Source organism: Rhinatrema bivittatum, chromosome 7 (genome assembly GCF_901001135.1).
Source record: "Rhinatrema bivittatum chromosome 7, aRhiBiv1.1, whole genome shotgun sequence".
Taxonomy (NCBI): Eukaryota; Metazoa; Chordata; class Amphibia; order Gymnophiona; family Rhinatrematidae; genus Rhinatrema; species Rhinatrema bivittatum.
In genome coordinates this window covers 138,570,509-138,582,945 of record NC_042621.1, presented here as the reverse complement: position 1 = coordinate 138,582,945, position 12,437 = coordinate 138,570,509, and the positions used below count along the sequence as shown (strand labels likewise).

At 41.2% G+C, this 12,437-nt stretch overlaps 1 protein-coding gene across 1 annotated transcript in view; it reads right to left on the bottom strand.

The window, feature by feature from the left end:
* The window catches only part of CALB2 (calbindin 2), a 147,662-nt gene that overhangs the window by 49,815 nt on the left and 85,410 nt on the right, over positions 1-12,437 (bottom strand). Inside the window, exon 5 of the mRNA XM_029609236.1 lies at positions 9,190-9,246. Within this exon, the coding sequence (XP_029465096.1) occupies positions 9,190-9,246 (57 nt within the window). The remainder of the gene's footprint in view (positions 1-9,189; positions 9,247-12,437) is intronic.

Genomic DNA, 12,437 nt, shown 5'->3' with positions numbered 1-12,437 from the left:
GGTGTGTTTTCTCATTTCTTCAGGACGGGGGGAGAAGGAAAGGGGTTTATGTTTTTCAGGTAAATTAATTTTTTTTTTCAGTTTGTTTATAAAACAAAAAAAAATACTCCCCCCCAAAACAAACATCACAGCATGCTTCCTGTCCCAATCTTGGGGGCCTGGCCGGACCCAGATGAAGCCTCCTCCCACTTTAAAAATTGAACAGGACCTGGGTCTACTCAGCTGGCCTTAGCCAGGCTCCTCCAAACCGTCCCCCTTCAAATATCCCTGGGGCCGGGAACCTCCCTGATCCCTACATACCAATTTCTGGGACTTCAGCAGTGGCACTGGCACAGGAAGGAGCGATGCCACTCACTCCTGTCCTCTCTACTCCCTTTAGAAATGGGAATGGGGTATTCAAAAACTGCTAAATGTATCTTGCTCAGAAAAGCTGGTAAGAGTAATTTCTTTGTGCTCTCTGTATACTGGGCAGCATTTTGAAAGTGCACATGGTAACTAGAAATAGTCACCTCTTTATCCATTATAAATGTTAAGTTACTATTTTCAAAAATCTTTAAGATGAATTTAAAAACCCGACGCGCACTGAAACTAAGAGATATGCAAATATGTTGGCCTCTCATGCGCCGAGTGGATTTTAAAAGCCTCCCAGACGCGCCCTTGAATGCCGCTGTGCGCACATCTCGGAACTTCTCAAAAAGGGGCGGGGTGTGTGCGTGGTATGGGCGGGGCATGGGTAGTACATGGGCGTTTCGGGACTTTCACCAGAAATTCGTGCATAAATACTTCTGTGATCCAGCACCTGCCGCGTAACTTTACTTCTGCTATGGATGGCGTCTAAGTACAAAACCCCCCAAAATACGAGCCGTTTCGGAGAGGTGTAAAGTGTCTGAGGAACTGGAGGGTATACAGGCCAGCAAACTAAGGGGTTTGGAGGACCTTGCGGGCAACTGGGCGAACTGGGGAAGAACTGGTAAAACAGGCAATAGTGGCGGCGCACATCCCTTTTAAAATTTCCCCACTTACACGGTCGAAGCGGCTTTTGTGCTCACAGGCGAGCATCCACTTAAAACTGGGCACGCGTGTGCGGGCGGCCAGGCTGTTTGATAATGTATGTTCTAAAATAGCCGCGTCCCTGGGTGTGGGCTAAAGAATGCATACACATGTGCGCCTGTGCGCTGGTTTGAATGTTGCTATCCCTATGTATGATGTCACCAGCAGGCAAAATACAAACATGTATGTTTGTTTTATGAGATATCTGTATTTATGAGTATGAATGGTATTTGGTGAACTGCGATGATCTATTTTTGGAATCTGGCAGTATATAATAAATGCAAATAAAATAGCCCCCTTAAGCGGTGCTGAAATATTACTTCGGCACCTCTGTATAGCTGTACGACAAGGTGCCAGCTGCACCTGAGAGAGGCAACGAAGTGACATCACTTTGGCGCCACTCAGAAGGGCCAGCACCACCATTTTTAACATCACTCCTGCCCGTTACAACGCCGCCACTGTGCCCACAGAAAGCGGTAAGTGAGGGTCAGGGAGGTCCATGTCCCCAACCCTAGCACCAGTGATTTTTTGAAAGTGATGGGAGGGGGTTGGAGGGACCCAACTATCTGCCTGAGCCCTGCTCAATTTTGCCAGTGGGCAGATGCTCGGAGGGGCCCCAGCTGAGCTTAGCCTGAGCCCCAAAGCTCGTCTGGGAGCAGGAGATCTTTTTTCCATTCTCCCCCCCCCTTTCTTTTTATTCCTGAAAACAAAAGTGCCTAAAAATGTATAAGTATTTTCATGAACGGCCATTTTTGGTTCATTCTCTTTGGAATGAACCAAAAATGGCTTCATTTATCAATTCTTTAGCTTTTGTTTGAAACAAATGCACATCCTATTTATCACACATAGGGCCAGATTTTTTTATTAAAAAATAGGTTTTACACATGCAAATGCACTTTATTGGGCTATTGAAAATTGCTACTATACATGCTATTGAATTGTCCAAAGAATATTCATGTGTAAAAGCACTTTACGCACGTAAATTATTATTTTTTAATTGCTACAAGGGTATGTTACATTTACATATGTAACTCCTTTTAAAATTACCTCCTTATAGCAAGCAGAGGAAAAGAGAAGGGGGCCAAAGGAACCATTCATGCCAGGAGCAGTTCATAGTGGAGACAACTCCCAGTTAGAAGCAGGTATAGAAAGGAATTACAACTTGTGGCCAAGAGCGGCTCTTCCAAGGGTCGCACCTCATTCGCTTGAGTGCTGCCTTTCAGGGACAAAGCTTCTGACTCAAGAGCAGTTGGGGGATGCAACTCTTAACTGAAAGCAGGTATATAATGTGGACACGGCTCCCAAACTAAAGTCTAGCAAGGGGGCAGTTTCCAACCAACATAACTTCAAGCAGACCCAGCTCCCAACCAGGAGTTGCCTCTCTTCCAATAGACACAAGTTCCACATAGGAGCTACTCCTCTATCTGTGGCCACAGCTTCCAATCAGAAGCTGCTCTCAAGCAGGAACAACTTTTCAGGGCACACAGCTCCCAGCCAGGAGCTGCTCTGTCAGATAACATAACTCTTAACAAGATGCAGGTCTGCTGTACACAGCTCTCAATAAAGGGCATCTTTTCCAGGGGACACAGCTCTCAGTCAGGACCATTACTACAAGAGGACAAAACTCCAAAGAGAAATAGCCCAGTATGGTGGGTACGTGAGCAAAAAGACATATAGGAAATTCTTCAAATAAAATTGGATTCTATTTCCTTAAAAATCATAATGTTTCTCATGAAAAAAGAATGCTTGATTCGTTTGTAAGAAAAGATAAATTAAGACTCTTCATTCAGCATTTAATATCTGGTGGTGACAATTTACCAACATAAAGAGTCCTCTAGTCAAATTTTTACATAAAGAAAACTTTTTTTTTTCAAAACCCTAAATATCTTATGGCCTTTCAAAAAATTCAGTAAGTGAAACGAGAAGGCAAAAATAAAAAAAGCTGCTCTGCATCATCATTGAGCTGTATTTTTATTTTTACAACATCTTGCTTTTTTTTCCCTGAGAATACCATTTTTCTACTTTTTGATAGGGCATATGACGATTGGCTACAGAGCTGAAAGGGTTTTCATTAGCCATTGGCCAGTGTGCTCTGGGTTTGAGGCACAAAACCCTCTTTGATTGGTTATTTTTTAATCTCTTGTTAGCTATTGATTAGTTCCGGTGGGAGTATTGTTCAGAGTGAACTTGTGGCTTTGGTTATTGTGTGCCATGTGTTGCTGTTGTAAGTAGCTACCTTGCATGTGATAATCTTTAGATGTTTGGAGGCTTTTACAGTTAATGGGGGTAATATTCAACCACTGGCTAGATTGAAAATATAGCCAGATAAACTTATCTGGCTAACTTTGGCAAAATATTCAGCAGCAGAACTGCACCACTGAGTATACTCAATAAGCTTAAAGTTATCCAGATAAACTTATCCAGCTAACATTAGGACTACTCTAGGGCATGACCAAAGTTAGCAGGATAACTTAACTCCACACTGGAATGCCCCCAGAATGCTTGTACATTATCCAGCTAAACTTTAGCCGGATAAGTGTAAAAAATATTCAGAAATCACCATTTAGCCAGATAATTCAAAGGTTATCTAGCTAAATGTCCCTGAATATGGACCCCAATGTGTTTTGTGAAGAAAGCAAGAGAGGACTTCAGAATAAAAAAGATTTAGCTTAAGGATTTTTCAAAGTAATCATGACTATGGCTCTGTTATGTGATTTGCTCTGTTTCAGAAAAATGATATGACCATTGCCGTGTCTTTCAAAATGAGGCACTGTATTTTTTTGATGTCTATCTTAGGAAGCCTACTTGGTGAAACGTGGACCCTGTTGGAGCCCTTGAAATACATATTTGTCCTTGTGAGAAGCACTTGAAATGCATTGGGGGTTTACCCTTCTGAGAAATTTGTTCCAGAATTGCCATTTTTCACAGGAATTGTTCAGGGGTCAGTTTTCAAAGAGAGGCTTGCATAAAAATTACCATATACGCATACACACTATTTTATAAACATCTAACATTCGTGCATATTTCTGCTTTCGCTCACACATCTACATGTGAGTAAAAGGGGCAGTACAGGGGCGTTCAGGGGCGGAGCCAAGATTTACCTACTAAGTTGCTGTTTTATAAGGAACTTATGCCAATACATGTGGTAACTTGTTTGTGCAATTTACACCTGCTAATTATCCCGCGCAATTGATATCAGACAGGTCTGTTGACAGTTATTGGTTGGGTGCGAGGTCTGGGTGAACTGGTGGGAGTTGAGGCTGAAGAACTAGGACGGTCTGGGTGATCTGGAGAAGGACTGGGTAAACTGGAAGAGGAATCCGAAAACTGATAATTTCAATTATGCACGCAAATTTTAAAATATACCAACTTACAGACATAAATCAGGGTTTTATGTGAGCCAGTTGTATTTTTTCCCCACGTAAAATATATGCATGTAGGTTTACAAAATAGCTAGGAAAAATACTTGAGTTTTATATATTAAAATACGCTCTTTCAATGCACTGCAGGTATTCGCATGAAAGCTTATATATACTTGTATATTGGGAGTGGGTATATGCATATTTTATAATCTGCGCCTATCAGATATCCAGTATTGAGCTAAATTCACTCAGGGCTGTGTATTTGCACAGGGCAGAAGTTTGGATAAGGCAGCAGCTTGGGGCCCACTAGTGGGCTCCAACCAGCTGGCAGCTGAAGTCATGAGGAGGCTGCAGGGCCAGCAGTGGACCCCCAACTGGCTGACAGCTGAAGTCAAGAGGAGGTCTCCAAGCTTCCAGTGGATCCCAAACCGCTGAAGTCTGATTGAAGAGGAGGCTGTGAGGCCATCTGGATGAGTGTAACTGAAGAAGAGATGGAGGGGCTTAGATAAGTGAGAGCAGGTTTGTATGTGTATGTGAGGGAGCGAGTGTATGCGTGAGCATGTGTTTATGTGTGTGTGTGAGAGAGAGAGCATATCTGTGTGTGTGTGTGTGTGTGTATGAGAGAAAGAGAGAAAAAAGTTTGTGCACCTCCTCCACCCCCACTAATCCATGACTAAGTCAGGGTGACTGGAAATAAAAAATTCTCAAGTACAACCCCAGATCCAAGTGAATGGCAGACTACATGGGGCTCGAGCTCTAAAATCTCCATTTGCAACTAAAGTCAGGAATTGTAATACAAATTACTTCACAGAGATTACTGATACCCTGTTTTTTTTCTAAGTTCAATGCTTCTAACCCAAGTTGCTGGAGGGGTTGTGGGGCATTAGGAACATATATAAATATGTGGTGGGAATGCAGAGAAACCCAACTTTTTTGACAAGATGTACATGGGAAAATATAAAATATGATAGGGGTATCTTTTGACATATCCTCTAAACTATGGGCTGGATTTTAAAATTTATGCGCGGGCGTAGATTTGTGCGTGCAACCCGGCGCGCACAAATCTACGCCCGATTTTATAACATGTGCACGCAGCCGAGTGCATTTTATAAAATCCGGGATCGGCACGCGCAAGGGGGTGCACACTTGTGCACTTTGCATGCGCCGAGCTGCGCAACCTTCCTCCGTTCCCTCTGAGGCCGCTCCAAAATCGGAGCGACCTCTGAGGGAACTTTCCTTCCAACCCCCCACCTTCCCCTCCCTTCCACTACCTAACCCGCCCCCCAGCCCTACCTAAAACCCCCCCTTACCTTTAACTTAGAAGTTGCGCCTGCATCCGGGCAGGCGTAGGTTGCGCGCCCTGGCCAACGGCCGGCCCGCGATCCCAGGCACAGCGGCAAATGACCGCTGTGCCTAGAGGCTCCGGCCCCACACCCTTTTTCAAGCCCTGGGACATACACGCATCTCGGGGCTTGCGCGGGTCACTGGGCGGCCTTGGAGGGAACGGGCATGCGTGCGCTGACCCCGGATTTTAAAAGATATGTGCGTATCTATTGAAATCCGACATACTTTTGTTTGCGCCATGTGTGCGAACAAAAGTACGTGCTCGCGCTTTTTAAAAAAATGTACCCCAAAGAGTATAACCCTTAAGGGCCTGTTGTCCTTTAAGAATGATTTTGAAATGACATGACTATTACTATATGCTTCATAGTAAGGGCAATTTGTTATCGGCAACTATTTGCCATCTGCATGCTGCTCTCTTGATTATATCTTTATATTCTTGTACTTTCCATGATAAAATGTACTTTCTTGTACTTTCCATGATAAAATGTACTACGGTATGCGCTAGCAGAATGCCTCACTTTGGTCACACATTCAGAACACAGATAGACCCTCACTAAATACAGAATAAAGATACCATAAAGTACGGTAAAATGTACTTTCTTGTACTTTCCATGATAAAATATACTACGGTATGCGCTAGCAGAATGCCTCACCTTGGTCACACATTCAGAACACAGATAGACCCTCACTAAATACAGAATAAAGATACCATAAAGTATAAAAAGAAACGTACAAACAAAAAATGAACTGGAAACTGCAACAAGCCAGATTCTATATATAGTGCAACGGAAATATCACCATTCCCCATAAAACATTAAACAATAAAATCAAGAAATTATAAAACATGAAACATAATAGTAAAACCATACTAATAAAACAAACAAACAAATAAATAAATAAAATTTCAAAACAGCTAACAAAACAGCCAATAGGCTGTTTTGTTAGCTGTTTTGAAATACACAAAACAGCCAATAGGCTGTTTTGTGTATTTCTTTAAAATAAAAGCATTAAAAAAGAAAAAAGCTCCCAGGTATGGAGAGCAGGGGATTTTTTTTTATCCTTATTAGTTTTAATTATCAGGTGTTATTTGATGTGTCTGATGTTTGAAATATATTATTGGTGTTTTGAAAATTAAAAAATAATTTAGATGATTTTTTAAATTTGTTAGCTGTTTTGAAATTTTATTTATTTATTTGTTTGTTTGTTTTATTAGTATGGTTTTACTATTATGTTTGATGTTTTATAATTTCTTAATTTTATTGTTTAATGTTTTATGGGGAATGGTGATATTTCCGTTGCACTATATATAGAATCTGGCTTGTTGCAGTTTCCAGTTCATTTTTTGTTTGTATGTTTCTTTTTATACTATATGGTATCTTTATTCTGTATTTAGTGAGGGTCTATCTGTGTTCTGAATGTGTGACCAAGGTGAGGCATTCTGCTAGCGCATACCGTAGTTTATGTGTAGGGATCTTTGATAGCCCAGCTGGTTCTGTTTTCTTAATTATAGGTGTACTGGTATAATATTTGCAATGTTGCCCTTTCATAGCTAGGGTTGTTGCTGTTTGAGTACTGGCAGTTAGTGCTACTCAGATATAGGAGGCTTACTATATTGTAATAGAAATACAGTTTACTCCATGTTTTTTTTTAAGGACCAAGTCCACATTTTACATATTTACAATAGGCTTAACACCATATGGGTTCCAAGTGTCTTTTTTGACAGGGTTTTTGGGTTGACATCAAAGTAGTGCATAATATACTTGTTGTGGTAAGTGATATTTTTACCTCAGAAGACTGTACTTCGAATGTCCTTTTTACATGTAAAATCTGTTATAAATGCATAATTTCTGTGTATGGAGAGAGCCACTGGGAAGGGCACAAGACTGTTAAATTTTACCTAGGGTGCCTCGCACTGTTCCTGATGTAAAATATCCTGGGACCCAGTTTAAAGTCTCTGACCAGGATTGTCTCCCACACAGAATTTATACTGTTTGGGGAGGGGGGGGGGTTTGTCACTTATTCTTTATTTGTTTTAGAATTTACATGTTGATAACAGCTGGAGTTTCTTTGTTGATTTGAATTTTTCTGGTGCTTACTTAATTCCCTTCTAGAGAACATACCCCCCAGCCCTAAGGCTTCACATTGGGATTACAATATTTAGTGGCTTCAAAATTCAAAAAAATGTGCTTACTAGGTATATTTGAGAGTAGATAAACCTCAGTTGGTCATGGGAACAGCCCACCAGATAACCACTTTTCCCTGCACATGAACTGCGTGCTTACCATTGGCTCCACAGAGAAGTGTCCCAAATTTGCGCACCTGAAGTCTGGTAGCCTTACTCTAACCTCGCCGCAGCCATAAACGATCTTCAGACACAAAATTATTGTTAGGACAAAAGAGAAGTCCATGAATGGCTCTATCAGACTCCATGGAGGTTTGGTGGTGGTGGGAGGGTGAGGGCAGCACAGCAATCATCTGCACAGGGCAGCAAAACAGCTAGCACCTGCCCTGAGTACACTTGAATTCTAAGTACACGTTTTCCTGCATCATTTAAAGATTTCGTGGGAAAGATCATTTTTGGTATCTGATGATTATTATTTACAGCAAAAGCATGATTTGCAGTCTGTGCAGGGCTGTTTTGCAAACATATTGAATAAACCTTTTTCATCTTTGCTGCTTTCTTGTTTCTTTTTTTTTTTTGATTATTTGAAAGGGCATAAGATATTTAGGGTTTTGAGAAAAAAGTTTCTTTATATAAAATTGTGACTAGAGGACTCCATTTATTTTGTATATTCACTTTTGTCCTTTTTCTTTGTACTGTACAGCCCCATATATTTTTTGCAGTGGTTACAATATATCAACATGTTAACATTTCACCCAAACCAATTAATTGTTATTATTGGGACAAAAATCATAGGAAATAAGAGAAAGCATTACAAATTTCTACAGATGCAGAGGATCAAATGTAAGTTATCCACTGTGTGCTATAAAGGCTTTTTAAAATTATTCCTATAGTCTTATCTCAGTCTTAGGCAACTATTCCATTACTAAAGAGGGACACCACTGAGGTTTCACAGTTTTGTAACCATATTTATAGTAGCAGGGGCATGAGGCACCTGAACTAAGTTTTGTCATAGTACAATTCTTTCATATGAATCTTCATTTTGTATCTGGCCAAGGGCATTGTCTGATCTCCAGCAGTAGAAGGTTAGAACTATGTTCTCCTTCCAGACCAGACTTGTCAGTAATGTTGCTGCACCAGCTTGGGACATTCAAGTTGCATAAAGCCTTTCAACAAGGCACCTCCATGGTTTGCCCATCAGTGTATGGACTGAATCTCCAAAAGGTGTTTTACCATGGAACCTAAGAGCCAGTGGATTACCTAACTTCATGTATGAAGAAAGCTCCTCTAGTTACTGAATTTGCATCATACCTTGAGCTCATTAGCTTCTATGTAGCCACTTCGGTCTGTGTCATATTTTCGCCATGCCTGCAATAGGAATTTAACACATTCAACATAACTGGCAATTTTTAAATACACATGTTGCTATATACACTTATTCACTGGTGTGTTACTGTAATTAGTAGCGTAAGTGAGATTGACAGAAATGATCAGAAGAGATCTGAACCTGAGGGACATGCACCATCACCCTATCTACCTATAAATCAACTCTTCACCAATATAAATCCAATACATTAAGATCCAAGAGGAACTACTACGCATCCAAGATCCACCATCTAATCTTCGACGCTAAAGCCCTCTTTAGCTACGTCTCTAACCTCACACAAATAAACCCATCAGAAATCGCTCTCAACCAAGCCAAATCTAAAGCGGAAGAACTAGCGCTATTTTTCAATAACAAAATAAGCAAACTACTAACTCAGCTGCCCCATAACATCACATCTACTTCAACACCACCTCAGACCGCCTTCAAAAATACCCGCTTAGAAGAACTAAAACTCACCTCTTCCATTGAGATCCAAGGTATACTACGGAAAATGAAACCATCTTCTCACCCTTCGGATCACATCCCCTCGAAATTGCTTCTATCAATTCCTGACTCCATCGCCAAATCCCTGTCAGACATCATAAATTGCTCAATAACACAAGGATCTTACCCAGATGACCTAAAATTGGCCTCTCTCAAACCACTACTCAAGAAACCTAATCTAGATCCTAATGACCCAAACAACTACAGACCGATCGCCAACCTCCCCTTCATAGCCAAGATTATGGAGAAATTGGTGAACACCCGACTCTCAAACTACATTGAAGAAAATAACCTCCTATCCCCATCACAATACGGATTCCGCAAAACACTAAGCACGGAGTCCCTCCTCATCTCCTTAACAGATTACCTCATCCTGGGCCTCGATAAAGGTCAAGCCTTCTTATTGATCCTACTGGACCTTTCTTCAGCCTTTGACACCGTCAATCATTCCCTACTCATTAACCAGTTAACCGCCATAGACATCTCAGGCACAGCACTATCTTGGTTCATATCCTTTCTCAGCAACAGAGGATACAAGGTCAAGATCCAGAACAAAGAATCCTCTCTACACCCGTCGTCAGTAGGAGTCCCACAAGGGTCCTCCCTGTCTCCTACTTTATTTAACATTTACCTTATACCATTATGCCAACTACTCACAGACCTCAACCTCAAACACTTCCTTTATGCGGACGATATCCAGGTCCTGATACCCATTAAGGATTCCTTCGCAAAAACTCTGGCTTACTGGGATACATGCCTTCAAAAAATTAAACTCCTCCTCACCAGCCTAAACCTGGTATTAAATTCCGGCAAAACTGAACTACTGCTCATCGCCTCAGAGAACAACCCCATTACCTCTGCACAGCAAGCCACGCCAACAATCACACAAATGAGAGACCTAGGAGTCCTAGTTGATAATCGCCTGAATTTCAAAGCCACTATTAACAAAACCACCAAAGACTGTTTCTATCAATTACAAGTTCTGAAAAGAATTAGACCTCTTTTCTATGCCCAAGATTTCAGAACCATTCTGCAAGCAATCATTTTTTCAAAATTAGACTATTGTAACACCATCCTACTTGGCCTTCCCGCTTCATACACCAAACCGCTTCAGATGGTGCAAAATGCAGCTGCACGAATTCTGACAAATACCAGGAGAAGGGACCACATAACCCCTATTCTAAAGAACCTCCATTGGCTACCGATACACTTTAGAATAATATACAAGGCCATTCTCACCACATACAAAAACATCCACCAACTGGCTCCCATTGACCTACAGATCCCTCTCCGACTACACAATTCGTCAAGACCGACAAGAGAGGCATACAAGGGTTCGCTACAGGTACCACCGCCCAAATCTACCAGACACAGCACACTAAGAGACCGAGCTTTCTCTACAGCCATCCCACCGTTATGGAACTCCATACCCTCAAATCTCAGAATAGAACCATGCATCTCAACCTTCAAAAAAAGACTAAAGACCTGGATATTCATACAAGCCTTCCCAGACGTCAATTGATCTAATACTTCCAAGCCACCCCTAATCTCCATCTACACTATGGTCGACCTTATCTCCTATCGTTTACTTGTGTAAATTAATAACCTGTCCTTTCTCTTCCTCTAAGCCAAGTTCTTATCACCTTGTTATATGTAACTGCCTTTTCAGCACCATTGTTATTGTTATGTTTACTTTGCACCCCTGTTTTATGTGAACCAGCATGATGTGACTGCTGTCTCGAATGCAGGTATATAAAAAAATCTAAATAAATAAATAAATAAATAAATAAAGTGAGATTGACAGAAATGATCAGAAGAGATCTGAACCTGAGGGACATGTCTTTATTCAGTCTACAACGAAATGGATATATAACATAACTGGGTACAGTAAGCAGCAGCCACTAGATCTTTGCACAGTACCAGTCAGATTGTGTGTTTTAAAATGACAAAACAGTAACCATGATCTCCTTAATGAAAGAACTGAAGTCCACAATATTCTTTTAATAAGGCTCTCTTTCACTTAGATTGATCTGGAAATTGAAATGGACAATTGTGCAACACTTTTCCCATATTAGGACCAGGCAAGAGCATAAACAGATTCTTGAAGCACTGAAGTTGTGAACCCGCTTATAAGCAATCTGAATCTGCTCTTCCTAGTGCCTTGCAAATTGCACCTCTGATTTTTTTCTCTCCCATCTTTACCAGAAAGACCTTTCAATAGTCACACAGCAGAAACAGTAAACCTCCGCTTATAATACCCCAGGCTTCTCTCTTTGTCCTCATGAATTCATCATCGGCATGATGTACCTGGACCCCAGAAGCCAAATGAAGAAGACACCTAGACTTGGACCTAACCCATAGTACCCGGTGTTTGATCCAAGCATTGGACCAGTCCTTTTTCAAGAGGAACAGGCTTCTTTCAAGTGGCTATGAATGGAGCAGGAATCACAAAACAGTAAGAAGTTCACCAATGTCAGCTCCAGAATAAAGTATAGAGCTCCTTGTGCAGTTGAATATAATCACAAAAAGTGACTTTTCATAAGGTTACTAGATGGCCCTATGTCAACAGGTGTAAGGCTACATCAGCCATGACTTTGTCCTGTAGCAGTGATGGTCAAGCTTTCCAGTTGGCCATCATAGTTTTTGTCAGGCAGGAGGCACATGGACACACGCTTGGGAAATCTCTGGG